The 14,580-nt window shown below is 36.9% G+C and overlaps 1 protein-coding gene across 1 annotated transcript in view; it reads left to right on the top strand.

The window, feature by feature from the left end:
• The window catches only part of LOC141818354 (callose synthase 3-like), a 50,192-nt gene that overhangs the window by 9,819 nt on the left and 25,793 nt on the right, over positions 1 to 14,580 (top strand). The window contains exons 4-20 of the mRNA XM_074705868.1: positions 937 to 1,058; positions 1,146 to 1,239; positions 1,368 to 1,478; positions 1,554 to 1,670; positions 1,781 to 1,873; positions 1,988 to 2,079; positions 2,222 to 2,348; positions 9,318 to 9,455; positions 9,529 to 9,605; positions 9,685 to 9,778; positions 10,138 to 10,260; positions 10,362 to 10,476; positions 13,638 to 13,972; positions 14,054 to 14,106; positions 14,194 to 14,254; positions 14,335 to 14,416; positions 14,487 to 14,536. Of these exons, the coding sequence (XP_074561969.1) occupies positions 937 to 1,058; positions 1,146 to 1,239; positions 1,368 to 1,478; positions 1,554 to 1,670; positions 1,781 to 1,873; positions 1,988 to 2,079; positions 2,222 to 2,348; positions 9,318 to 9,455; positions 9,529 to 9,605; positions 9,685 to 9,778; positions 10,138 to 10,260; positions 10,362 to 10,476; positions 13,638 to 13,972; positions 14,054 to 14,106; positions 14,194 to 14,254; positions 14,335 to 14,416; positions 14,487 to 14,536 (1,884 nt within the window). The remainder of the gene's footprint in view (positions 1 to 936; positions 1,059 to 1,145; positions 1,240 to 1,367; positions 1,479 to 1,553; positions 1,671 to 1,780; positions 1,874 to 1,987; positions 2,080 to 2,221; positions 2,349 to 9,317; positions 9,456 to 9,528; positions 9,606 to 9,684; positions 9,779 to 10,137; positions 10,261 to 10,361; positions 10,477 to 13,637; positions 13,973 to 14,053; positions 14,107 to 14,193; positions 14,255 to 14,334; positions 14,417 to 14,486; positions 14,537 to 14,580) is intronic.

Raw genomic sequence — 14,580 nt, 5'->3', positions numbered from 1 at the left:
ACATTTAACATTTAGAATTATTTTCTCTTTTTTTTGTCCAGTCTAATAACTATAGTTAAAAGAAAACCAACTTAAAACCAAAACGGTAAAATTTGAATTATTTAACTTAAACCAAAACTTTTATTTATACTTTATCAAACAAAATACAAGAAATAACATGGTATTTAATATCAAATATCTTATCAATTGCTCATGAAGAAATTTCAAAACATAATTATATAAAATTATACATTCATTTCAAATAAATTTACATCCTTAACAATCGAAAACTTTCTTGTGTCTTTAAACTCCAATATTGCAGAATTTGAAAACAAAATATGCCCCTCAATTTGTAAAGGACAGAAAAATGCATTTTCTTATTGCTTGTTACTTCATTAAAAAAAGAGTTAATTATTTTTATTAATAATTTTATTAAATAAGCATCGAAATGGTCAATGTATGGACATGACATGATATGGTACCGAAATCATATTATTCCGATCAATGAAATGATATGGTAACGAAAATTTTTGCTAGTATCGACCAAAACGGCTCGAGATTTCAAATCTTGGATATAACTAAAAAAGATTAATCTAACTGATTTCCAAAAAAGAATATGGTAACTGAAAAAAGTGTCATCAACATTTGGACACCATCCCGTAGTAAAATTTATGTTTTTGCCTCGAAGTTGCTTGATCTTTTGCAATATAAAAATATAGTTGAACTAGTTAATTGGAGCCTGGCAATTGTCTTTGAACATGCCTTTACGATCTCAATTATTTGTGTTATTTTTATTATTTAGACCCTGCATTTCCACTTCAATATTTCTATATCTATTATAGTAGCTTTTATTTTTCTTACCATCCAACACTAACTGGGAGCTGTTGCTAGTCTAGTACAATCTAGTTCTTTCAACATAATGGGAATACTTTATATATTGGTGTCTCCCATGATTAGGAAAATGATCCTACCGTGAAGGGAAGAGTTCAAAGAAGTGATACACGGGAGATGCAAACCTTCTACCGAGATTACTTTAAGAAGTACATTCAAGCACTTCAAAATACTGAAAAAGCTGATCGGTGGGCAGGCTATTTATAAAGCATAATTATCTAATTCGTGGAAGTTTATGATATCCACCTCTTGATCTATTAATTTATTCCAATCAGTGCCCAACTTACGAAAGCCTATCAGACAGCTGCTGTCTTATTTGAGGTTTTAAAAGCTGTTAACCAGACCCAAGCAGTTGAAGTTGAACCTGAGGTAAATCTTTCCAGAATTTTCTTTCATATTTGTTCATCTTTATTCCTCTCTTCAGCGGGTTTACGAGTTTCATGTAGTTCTATTTAAGTTTTCTTTCTTGAATTTTTCTTGTGGCCTTGTTAACACAGATATTGCGAGTTCACGATGAGGTTAAGGAGAAGACCAAGACTCTTGGTCCATATAACATTCTTCCTCTTGATCCTGGCAGTGCAAACCAAGCTATCATGCGTTATCCAGAGGTTTTGCATCCTTTCTAGTGTGATTCTGTGATGTATTTTAATTATTACTACCTAAGACAAACTTTTATTTCACAGATTCAAGCTGCTGTATATGCCCTTCGAAACATAAGGGGTCTTCCATGGCCTAAGAACCATAAGAAGAAGCCTAACGAAGATCTTCTAGATTGGCTGCAAGTTATGTTTGGCTTTCAGGTAAGCACTACTTCTCAATTGTCCTGCATATTTTAGATGGTATTTGATTAATTTTTCTTCCCTATATGCCATTTCTCTTGGTAATATTCTATGTTTGTATATTCCTGCAGGAAGATAGTGTGTCTAATCAAAGGGAACACCTGATTTTGTTACTTGCAAATGTCCATATACGTCAAATTCCGAAGCCCGATCAGCAACCCAAGGTTCTCTCAGCCCTTTGCACACCTTTTTTACCAATAAGTTGATAATGAATGTGCTTGTGTTTTACCTTTTTTTTTTTGGGACAACACTAATATTTTGCAATACTTGCTCTTTAGTTGGATGAACGTGCATTGACAGAGGTCATGAAGAAATTGTTTAAGAACTACAAGAAGTGGTGCAAGTACTTGAATCGGAAGAGTAGTTTGTGGTAAGGATAAGCATGCAAGTTATGCACTTTTCATTTGTATGTCAGTTCTCTGTTCTCTCTGTTTTTGTTTTTTTTGGAGTTGGAAATTCCCTGCACAACTCACAACCTTTAGCTATCAGAATATGAGGGATTAAAATTTCAGGTTGCCAACTATACAGCAGGAAGTGCAACAGCGGAAGCTTCTATACATGGGCCTTTATCTTCTTATTTGGGGTGAAGCTGCAAATTTAAGATTTATGCCAGAATGCATTTGCTACATCTATCATCATGTATGATTTAGCACCAGTTATTTTATCTGATTCATATAATTTTATGGCTTCTTTTGCTTATCAGCTATTTTGCAGTATTTGTTTTTTTTTGTGCTACTACATACTTCTTTTATTATTATATTTGGCTTTTTGTTAATTTTGAAAATTGATGTGTGGACCACATTTACTTGAATACATGGTTTCGATAACGTCTGGCTTGGGCCACGAGAAGTTAGGTTGTAGAAATTTTTACAGAAACTTTCATTTGTTTATTTCCTTGGGACCTTGTTCCATTATTTAGAATGTTACCCATGCTTTTTGGCAACACCTTTAAGCTGATAGCCTAACAATGACGCTGGAAATCTTACACAACAAAATCATCAGGCTACTAATTGCAAATCAAAGTTTAGCATCTGAAGCAAGTATTGAATAGAACTACACAACTACCAACACTATTGTGTGCACAATTGCAGAAACTTAATTTAGCTACCACCATGGTTTAAAATATCGAGCTGTGTTGAGGTAGAATGTTTAATCAAAATAAGCTCTTTCTAGCAAAGAAAATTCTAATATGTCCTTAGTGTTCTTGGTAAGGCTCAAAGTGGTTAGAACCTTTAATTTTTAGTTCAAATTTTAGTTCACAAGCTGATTTTCAATGTAAATTAACATAAAACTGTGACGACCACGAAGTGATAGATATGCTAGAAGGGGAGGGATGCATATATCATCTTTCACAATTTGTTCGGTTCCTACAAGACTTGTTACGCTGGTGGTATATAAACAAATAATATCAACAATTACAAGACTCCTACTCCACGACTTAGAATTTGTTTGTAGATCACTCTCGAAAGTCATTCTCTTTTTCCTCGGTCAACTATTAAAGATGGAGAAATTTCTTACAAGATCACACCCACAAAGAGATTACAACTAAGCTTAGACATGAGGAAGAAGACTTCTAATATTGTTTTTCCATTCTTATTTTGCTAGTCCCAAAATCTACCCGAGCCTTCCTTTTATAGCCGTTAGAACTCCTCATTGTAATTTGATTACCCGCCAATCACTTGACTGATCTGAATCATTTAATCAATTTCTTTCCTTGATTTAATCATTGTTGAACAATGACTCTTTTTTGCTTTCCATCTTAACATTGGTCGATTGATAATTTACCATTAGTTGACTCATGTGCCACTAGCATAACTTTTTGTTGGTTACCTCCTTGGCCTCAGTTGATTGCTCCACTAGTTAACTCGACCAGTCGACTGGATTGATCCAATTGACTGAATTCTACACTAGTAGTTAGACCCCAAACATCGAATCTTTGGGGTCTTGGGCTTTCCTATCATTCCACTGCCTACATTGAGTTCTATCCTTGCCCTATGCATACAAGTCATTAAACACACGACTCTTGCTAGTTATTTGCATCTTGACTTTGTGCTTTGGTCATCTCCTATGTCCCTTGAATACGCACGAGCCCTCGACTCTTTCACATGCAATCTTTCATGTTGTCACCTAAGTATTCCACCGCCATTGGTTGACGTTTTGCTATTCGTCAATCTTCCTTTCCTTGCAATCCCTTAATCGCCTCATGCAACCTTCTGCGATTTCTTCAAACCTCAAGCCAACCTCCAAGTTCGCCACGCCAAGTGATTACTCTAGAGCTACTATAATTAATGTAAAATAATATAAGAAATCTTGTTTTATTACAAGAAATAAGTCCCTATTTATACACAAATATAGGGACCTATTCTAGGAGAATTATTCTATAAAAAAATATATCCCTAAATATTCTAACACTCCCCCTAAAGTTGGAGAATATAAATCATATGTTCCCAGTTTGTTACATATGTAGTCAATTCGAGGATCTCTCAGTGACTTAGTAAATATATTTGTTATTTGATCATATGAGTTAACAAAACTATTAGATATTTCATCAGATATGACTTTCTCTCTGATAAAGTGACAGTCGACTTCAATATGTTTTGTTCTCTCATAAAAAACTGAATTCGAGGCGATATGCATAGCGGCTTGGTTGTCACATATAAGTGACATTTATGTAACCTCTCCAAATCTTAGCTCTTGAAACAACTGTTTGAGCCATATAAGCTCTTGACTAGCTATGGCCATAGCTCGATATTCCGTCTCTGCACTGGATCTTGCCACAACATTCTGCTTTTTGCTTTTCCAAAAAATAAAGTTATCTTCGATAAATATATAAAATCCCGAAGTAGATCTCCTATCAATGGGAGATCTTGCCCAATCTGCATCAGAATACCCTACGACTCGAGTATGTCTTTTGTCTTCGTATAAAAGACCCTTTCCTTGGAGCGCCTTTGATATATCGGATAATGCGTGTCACAGCATCCCAATGTTCCTTGTATGGAAAGTTAAGAAACTGACTTAATACACTTACTGCAAATGAGACATCTGGACGAGTAACAGTAAGGTAGCTTAGTCTTCCTACTAATCGCTTGTATCGTTCAAAATTTGGAAGAGGCTCCCCTTGATTTGACATGAGCTTGACATTAGGATCTATAGGGGGGTCAACTGTCTTTGAGTTTAATATGTAAGTTTCTTTTAGAATATCCATTGCATACTTCTTTTGGGATATGATAATCTCATCTTTGGACTGTGCTACTTCTATCCCCAAAAAATATTTGAGTTTGCCAAGATCTTTTGTCTGGAAATGTTTGAAAAGATATTGTTTCACTTGTGAAATCTCGAGATAATCACTACCTGTGATAACAATATCATCAACATAAATTATCAAGTAGATGCAACCAGTAGATGAGTGACGATAAAAGACAGAATGGTCAGTCTCACTCCAAGTTATGTCAAACTGTTGAATTACAGTACTAAATCTACCGAACCATGCTCTGAGAGACTGCTTGAGGCCATATAAAGATTTCTGCAGGCGACATACAAGACCAGAAGACTCCCCCTGAGCAACAAAACACGGAGGTTGCTTCATGTAGACTTCGAGCAGGTCACCATGTAAGAAAGCATTTTTGATGTCCAACTGATAAAGAGGCCAATGACGAATCGCAGCAATGGACAGGAATATGCGCACGGAGGATATTTTGGCAATAGGAGAAAAAATGTCCTCATAATCCAATCCGAAGATCTGAGTATAGTCTTTAACAACGAGGCGAGCCTTAAGCCGAGCAACCTTTCCATCTGGACCAATTTTCACTGTATATACCCATCGACAACCAACAATTGATTTCCCTAGTGGTAGAGGAACGAGATCCCAAGTCCCACTGCTCTATAGGACACACATTTTATCGAGTATAGTTTGTTTCCATCTTGGATGGGCAAAGACATCACCTGCAGTTTTTGAAAGAGAAACAAACGACAAGGAGGAAAGACAAGAAAAATAGGAAGGAGAAATACGATGATAATTCAAAGAAACATAATGAGAAGGATTACAAATGGAACACATACCTTTCCTAAGTGTAATGGGAATATCAGACTCAGGAGATGGGACCGTAGGACGAGGTGAGAGACTTGGTTCCAAAGATGTGTCCATGGCAGCGTCAGTGGTGGGCGACGGTAAAGCAGGATGAGGATGATGCTGATAAACTTGCAATGGAGGAGATGTCTCCGGAGGTGACAGAGACTCCTTCGGAGAATAAAAGATAGCCATTGGTGCAGGCGTAGAAGGAGAAAACTCGGATGGAGATCCATTAGGCCCAAAAAATGGAACCGAATCAAAGAATGTGACATCGGCAGAGATGAAGTAACGACAGAGAATAGGGGAATAACACTTGTACCATTTCTGAGACCGTGGGTACCCAAGGAAGACGCATCTATGAGATTGGGGAGAGAGTTTGTCAATGTCAGGATCGAGAGCATGAGTAAAACATATAGAATCAAAGACCTTATGTAGTAAAGGATGAAGAGACTGATGAGGATAAAGAACATGATGAGGTATTTGACCTTGTAGAGTGGAGAAAGGCATGCGATTGATGAGATAACACGCAATAAGTACAACGTTATCCCAAAAATGAAGAGGAACATGAGAATGGAGAAGAAGAGTCTGGGTGGTCTCAAGAAGATGACGATTTTTGCTTTCGGCAACTCCATTCTGTTGAGGGGTATGAGGACAAGATGTCCGATGCAACGCATCATGAGATGCCAAGAAAGTTTGAAACGGAGTAGATAGATACTCACGTGCATTATCACTCTGCAAGGTTCGAAGAGAAATACTAAATTGAGTTTTAATTTCATAAAAAAAAGATTAAAAAAAGAAAATAACTCTGAACGATCCTTCATCAGATATAACCAAGTACAACGAAAAAAATCGTCTATAAAGGTAATAAAATATTGTGACCCCAATGTAGAAAAAACACGACTCGGATCCCAAATATCGGAATGAACCAAAGCAAAAGGTGACGTAGCTCGACTCACAGTACGAGGAAAAAAAGAACTACGAACATGCTTTTCTAATTGACATGATTTACAAGATAAATACTCTAAGTGATAAAAATCAGGATGTAATTGTTTCAACTTATCAAGACCAGAATGCCCCAACTGAGCATGAATAAGAAGGGGAAATGCTACCGCCGAACCAACAAGAGAGGACTGTTGAAGCTGATATAGGCCATGAGACTCATATCCGAAGTCAATCATCCTCCCCATACTTCGGTCCTGTAAGGAAACAGAAGATTTAGTAAAAGAGATGACACAATCAAGAGACCGAGTAAGCTGACTAATTGAAAATAAATGAAAGGGAGCACCAGGAACATAAAGAACATTATGAATAAAAAGAGATGGAGAAGGATGAACAACATCAACACTCTGGGATTGAATTTGAGAACCATTTGCCATGGTGACAAAGGGTAAATAACCAAAAGTAGAGAGAGAAGAAAAAAGAGATTTATTACCAGTGATATGATCGATGACCTCGGAATCAAGAACCTAAGTACTCGAAGAGTGAGATATGCCAACAAAGGAATTACTAGTGACTGCAATGACAACAGGGGAATCAGAGACCTTTCGATCCTTGTATTGTTTCATAAAGTCGTCATAGGAAGGTGATGGAGTCGGATCTGGTGGCAACTGTGAAGTAGAAGTTGAAGGAGTGACAAAACTCTGGACGATCTGCGCAGCACAGGGAGATCGACTATGTAAACTCCAACATTTATCAATCGTGTGTCCAAGTCGATGGCAATGATTACACTAAGGACGTCCTTTGCCACTCTTACGAGGTGGAGGCCTGTTGTTGTTTCTAGAGATCAAAGCTGATGAGATCAAACTTGTATGGGCCACCATCTTCACAAATCTTCTACTCACGGATGTTCTGCTCACAGATCCGTGATCATTGCCACAGGTACTCAGATCAGATCAGAGGAAGAGAGACAAAACGAGTTTTCTCGTCCTGCATCTTTGGTTTGTTGCCTTCAGGACCGGAGAGGAATCACGCTTCGGAAGACAGACCGAGCGCGTAGGGTTGTGTTGCTGCTGCGACTCCGGATCGTGCTGCTGCTGCGACTTCGGGAAGAAAAGGCACGGCCAGATCGTGCTGCGACTTCGAAGTCGGATCGTGCTGTTTGACTGGGCTGTTCGGGGCGGAACAGAACAGAATAGGGAAAGCGGCGGTGGTGTCCTTGCTCGAGAGGAAGGAGACTCGACGGACGGTCGCTCTTTGAAGACGGCGCGCGAACGCCGGCGCAAAGGTGCGCGATCGAAGCAGAAACGCGCGATCGCCGACAGTGCTTGAGGGCTTAGGTGCTCCCTTTTCGCGATCGTCCCCGAGCGTAAATCGCGTCGCATGCGATTTCAACGCTGGCGACCGTGCTTCTCTGGCGGACGGCGAGCAGAGCCGACAACAATTAAGCAGCTCGACTGACGTCACTTGCGCGAAGGAGTCCGTGCTAGGGTTCCTTTGTTCGGTGTCTTCCGTGATGCACGAAGGAGTAGTCCCGATCGCGAGGAGGAGAAGGAAAAGTCGACGTCTTTCGCGATGCACGAAGGAAAAAAAAACCTAATTTTAATTTGGCTCTGATACCATGTAAAATAATATAAGAAATCTTGTTTTATTACAAGAAATAAGCCTATATTTATACACAAATATAGGGACCTATTTTAGGAGAATTATTCTATAAAAAAAAATATATATATATATCCCTAAATATTCTAACAATTACCATCTTAGTGCTTTTCATCATGTGCCCATTGGATGTCTCATACCATCTTTCTCTAATCTCTATGGACCTCTAAGCTGTTGAGTAGTAACCTTGGTCGAGCCAAGTCATGAACTTTCCAAGCTCCATGTGCATTCTTGTAAGATCTGACATACTCAAACACATTAAATCACAATGCAAGGCCTAACTTGAATATTTTGCCCAAATTTCAAAACCCAATGTTACATTGGACCACTTGGGGCACAACCAACAAAAATTAGTGAATGCTCACAAGTTGGTTTACAAATCATTTTACGGTGGAATTCTTTTACCAAAACAAGTTCTTTTGTTGGCAAAAAATTTGATATTTGTATAATATGTCTCTATAATGGGGGTCTTGTAATTTCCGAGAGTGATTTTTGGAACACTTATAATTTGATTTTTGGACATCAAGTGTTATGTAGAAATCCCACCTTAGGTTTAGTTATAAATGAACATGCAGTGATTTTTGACTGATAAATATTTTAATAGTGGTATATTAGTTTAAAATACACTTGGATTGTTGTTATTCAAGGTCCAGAGCTGTGTACCTTGCTGATCAAATGAGAGTTTACATTTCTGCTTTAAAATAATTCTCTTAGACTAAGAAATATTTTAATACCGTCGTGTTAGTTTAAAATAATTGGATTATTGTTGTTCTAAGGCCCAGAGCTGTGTCCCTTCCTGATCAAATGAGAATTTACATTTCTGCTTTAAAATAATTCTTTGTTGATATTCTGTTGCATAATAAGTGTGATATTTAGGTTCCACATTTTAAGGAAGCCACAGTCTATTTCCTCCTAATGGTTCTGTTTTTTTACTTCTCCAGATGGCATTTGAGCTAATTGGTATGCTAGGAAGGAACGTAAGCCCTATGACAGGTGAACATATAAAGCCAGCATATGGTGGTGATAAAGAAGCTTTTCTAACTAAAGTCGTAACTCCAATATATGATATTATTGCTATGGTACGAATATGTTGGCCCCATTTGTTGTGGCATTTAACCTTCTTCCTGATCTTAATACATCATTCAAATGCAGGAAGCTAAAAAGAGCAAGGAACAAAAATCAAAACATTCACAATGGAGGAATTATGATGATTTGAATGAATATTTTTGGTAAATCTAAAAGATTTACTGAAATTACATAATATCGATTGGTTAATTTTGCAAATAATTATTATTCTGTATGTTACAGGTCTGTCGATTGTTTCCGATTAGGTTGGCCTATGAGAGATGATGCTGATTTCTTTTGTCAACCACCTGGATCCTTGTCTTACAATAAAAATGGGGTAGATTCCATGATCAGTCTATCTTTTCTTATTTTCTATAAGATATAGTTATGCCCTTTTGCTGTCTGTCTTTTCCACATATACATTTCTTGTCCTTTCTAATCTTCAGATTCTGCAAATACTAGGATATTGCATATTGGACATTGTCATTGTCATCTAGCATACCCTTGTTGGTTATGTACAAAGATGCTTTTTCTTATTATTGTTTAAATGCTGTTGGTTGTTGAGTTGCTATTTCTTTGTGTGCTTCTGCTTATAAAAAGAAACCAAAGTACACTGAGAAAAGCTTAATGTAATTGCACTTGTTTGAAATCTGATGGAATGCTATGGTAGCATATTTTTTCATTTTCATTATACAGGAAAATCATCAGGCTAGGACAGATCTGTGGACTGGAAAGATTAATTTTGTTGAGATACGGTCATTTTGGCATGTTTTTCGAAGTTTTGATAGAATGTGGATCTTCCTTATTTTATGTCTACAGGTGATTGTTGTTATATTTTTTAAATTGCAAAAGATTTCTCTTCTTTCTCTTAGTTTCTTTCTTTTGAATTTCCTGTCACTGATGTATTTTCTTTCCCTAAGGCCATGATCATACTCGCTTGGGATGGTGGTTCACCAAGCGCTATTTTTGATGCTGAAGTATTCAAAAAAGTTTTGAGCATTTTTATAACTGCTGCAGTAATGAAGCTGGGACAAGGTCTGTTGTGTTTATACGTTGTTTCCTTTTTTATTTCATTATGTTTATATGTGAAGCTTGGACAAGCTTTTGAGCATCTATATTGTCTATGGAGATGTTGTTATGTTCATGGTTTAAAATTCAATTCCGTGCCAAGCGAAATCTACCGTTCCGTCCGTTGCCCGTAGGGTGCCAAGCGAAAACTCAAAGCCTTTGCCACCACCTTTGCTTTCATAGGGTGGTAGCTGATAGTCAATTACAATCCTTAAGGAATTCCATTCATCTCCTAGGAGGGTGGTAGCTCGTAGGGTCCAAATCGAGCTTGGTTCAAACTGGATGATCCTAATCACAAGATCAACTTGTGAGAACCACTAAAATTTATTTATTCCGAATTTATTTTATTTCAAGCCTAACTCGATCGCTTAACTCCAATGCGAGTTTAATTCGAACCCTACACATGTTGAATTCGTCCTATATTTAATCAAAACCTGGAATCCTAACATAGATTAAAAAACATGGAAATTATTATATCAATATCACCCCTAGATGTTAATAGTCACCCACATGATTTATTTGAATTATCCCCAAACATACTCACTATCCTCTATTATGTCTAAGATTTTATCAATTAATTAATTAATTAATTTTTGTTTAGGGTATAACAAACCTCTCTAAATTCATCAAGAATCCCTTGACAACTTCTAATTCTGTAATAACACAAGGATACCACACTGGCTAAAATTTATCTACTCCAAAAGAATGACTTATACCCACCAAAAGATTACCAGCAAGTGAATTGGTTGTTTGATTCTCTCGGTTGGAGATGGAGAATGACAACTACTACTGCTGGCAGTGAGTGGCGGAAGTGAGGCGCATGGATGGATTCTGATGGATGAGCAGTAATAGGCATCCATGAGAGTAGGTTTGTGTAAAAAAAAAAAAAAAAAAAGGGGGGGGGGGGGGAGGGGTGCTTCATGCTATGTAGGAAAGGGGTGAGAAGAAGGCTATTGCTATCCTCTAAGCTCTAATCTGATGAACCACTGAACTAGTTCAGGAAGGTTCAATGCCGTACAACCATTGCTCATCCAATTTGGGTCTGAATTGAGTTTTATTCGGACCCATAACAAATTAATGAAGATCTGTTCCAACCACTAGTTAGCCTGCCAATCAAATTAACACCCAATTCCCTGATCACTACAATATCAACCCTTAAATATATCAATTCAGCTCCAAATGACTTAATATCTGCTAATAACAACCCCCCCCCCCCCCCCCCCCCCCCCCCCCAAACACCAAAATTACAACTATTTATGCCATTTCACCACTCATTCTCGTAATTAATCAATTATTGAACCTTGGTATATTATAAAAAATCAGCGCTACAAAATTGACTACATTGTTAATGAATGAAAACCCATGTCTCTTCTACAAGCTCGCAAAAAAATCAAATCAGCTAAGCCCTGGGAAGTCCTCCAATCCCACTAATTAGGGGAGCTTGAGATTCTCTGAGGCAGGAACAAAATCATTCATCGGGCTTAAAAAAAACTAGGACATTAGGGCCAAAACTTATACTGGAAGGATGGACAACAAATACAAGTGTTCTGCTGTATTATTAATATGTTTAACTATTTACTTTCTTATAGCATTCTTTTGTCCGTCCCACTTTAACACAATGAATGCATATGGAGCCAATCGTCTACGGTCCCCTCTTCTCTTCATCACCGATGATGCTTCCCTCTCCCTTATGGTCGAGCTTTGTTACAACTATTTATGCCATTTCACCACTCATTCTCGTAATTAATCAATTATTGAACCTTGGTATATTATAAAAAATCAGCGCTACAAAATTGACTACATTGTTAATGAATGAAAACCCATGTCTCTTCTACAAGCTTGCAAAAAAATCAAATCAGCTAAGCCCTGGGAAGTCCTCCAATCCCACTAATTAGGGGAACTTGAGATTCTCTGAGCAGGAACAAAATCATTCATCAGGCTTAAAAAAAAAACTAGGACATTAGGTCCAAAACTTATACTGGAAGGATGGGCAACAAATACAAGTGTTCTGCTGTATTATTAATATGTTTAACTATTTACTTTCTTATAGCATTCTTTTGTCCGTCCCACTTTAACACAACGAATGTAAATGGAGCCTTTCTATACTTTTTATTCGACAGTCGACCATTATACAGAACAAGTAAGAAAACAAATTGAGGAATAGCTGGAAAAGTAAATCAGATCTCTATGATTTTTTTTTTCATTTCCAATTTTCCTTTTAGGTTTTAGCATTACATGGGGATTGTTTCCTGCTTTATATTCCCTTCTCTCTAGTGTCTCACCTTTTGCATTCATGATCAACTTCAAGAAACTGTGATTTTTTCAATGAAAGTGATCTGTTGCGTGTTGTGAATATAAATATATGTTGGTTGTGGAAATTCTTCCTTTTTTGCGGAATTTCTCATTGGAATAGAAACCAATTTCTTCTCTAACTTGTCTGTGTTGTATCGTCCTTTGCTTTATGCAAACTACCTACCATGTGTGGTTCTTCTGACTATTCCTAAGTTGTTAGAGCGATCTCTTGCGGGATATACATCTTGGCTTAACCTTTGATTTTATTGTTATGTTTCTGAAATAATCTAGTTTTATCATTCTTCTTGATGTGTGCCTTCAGACCCCACTGGAAACTTGTCTCTCATAGGCACTGGTTTTGGCTAGCTTTTCTGTGTTGCAATACATATTTTCCCTTCCTGCTAACTTTGTTGTTAATTCATCTGCTTTGTTGAAAACTGTTATTTGCACTCACCTGACCAATTGTATTACCACTCATTCCCTATTTTTATATATTTGTTTTATTGGAAAACTATGCAAAGAAATAAATAACTTTCATATAATATAGGATTCATGTTTAATGTTGATACAAGTAGAAGCGTGATTTTTTCCCTGTCAGTATCCTCCAGGTAGTTTTGAAGTTCTGTTGGTTTTAGTTAATTTCTTAATAGGTTGCATCTTGTGATATCTTATAACTCAAATTTTCCTATTAGTTGGCGAAGCTTTCAAAGTGTTCAGAAGCTTTTACACTAGTGTTGATGTAATGGCTATTCAACAAATAACATTAGAGCATTTATAAAACGTAAATTACACAGTGATCCACTCTATTAGAGCATTTATTTAATGGACTATTGCAGCTGTCCTTGATGTAATATTTGGCTGGAAAGCAAGGAGGAGGATGTCTTTTCCTGTTAAACTGAGATATATCTTGAAGGCCGTTTCATCAGCAACATGGGTGATAATCTTATCAGTAACTTATGCATATTCTTTTAAACATCCTACGGGATTGGCAAGGACAATCAAGAGTTGGCTTGGGGACGGTCAAAATCAGCCTTCACTCTACATTCTGGCTATTGTCATTTATCTATCACCCAATATGCTTGCTGCATTGCTGTTTTTATTTCCATTATTAAGACGATTTCTAGAACGTTCTAACTTTAAGATAATTACCCTCATGATGTGGTGGTCTCAGGTATTTTTTCTGTTCTTAATAGTGATCATTTATTACATCAAAATCAAATGCTTTCCTTTGTAAATAAGTTATTTTTGACAGCCACGTCTTTACGTTGGAAGAGGGATGCATGAGAGCTCATGGTCACTTTTTAAGTATGATTTAATTATTTTTCATAATTAAAAAATGCCAGCAGTTCACATGGCTTCTTGTTTACAAAAGTATTAATTTCTCGATATCAGGTACACCATGTTCTGGGTGCTTCTTCTAGCTACAAAGTTGGCTTTTAGTTACTATATTGAGGTTTCCACTGATCCCAACCATTTTGAGCTTACTCTTCTTATGACTAATGAGTTTGAACTTTACTACTTTGTTTAATGTAGATAAAGCCTCTTGTAAAGCCAACAAAAGATATCATGAACGAGCATATATATACCTACAAATGGCATGAGTTTTTCCCACATGGTAATACTTACTACTACTAGAGAGTCTAAGTTTACATTAGGAAGTTGTTTATGACTTGTTTTTTCTGCAGCCAATAATAACATTGGTGTGGTGATTGCTCTTTGGGCTCCAATTATCCTTGTATGCTTCTTGACTGTAATTCATTATATATCTTTTCATTTTAT

The sequence above is a fragment of the Curcuma longa genome, chromosome 2 (genome assembly GCF_044706935.1).
Source record: "Curcuma longa cultivar G26 ecotype Majalengka, Jawa Barat chromosome 2, ITB_CL_G26_1.1, whole genome shotgun sequence".
Taxonomy (NCBI): domain Eukaryota; kingdom Viridiplantae; phylum Streptophyta; class Magnoliopsida; order Zingiberales; family Zingiberaceae; genus Curcuma; species Curcuma longa.
The sequence above is the reverse complement of the archived record's forward strand: the minus strand, read 5'-3'. Positions and strand labels throughout refer to the sequence as shown.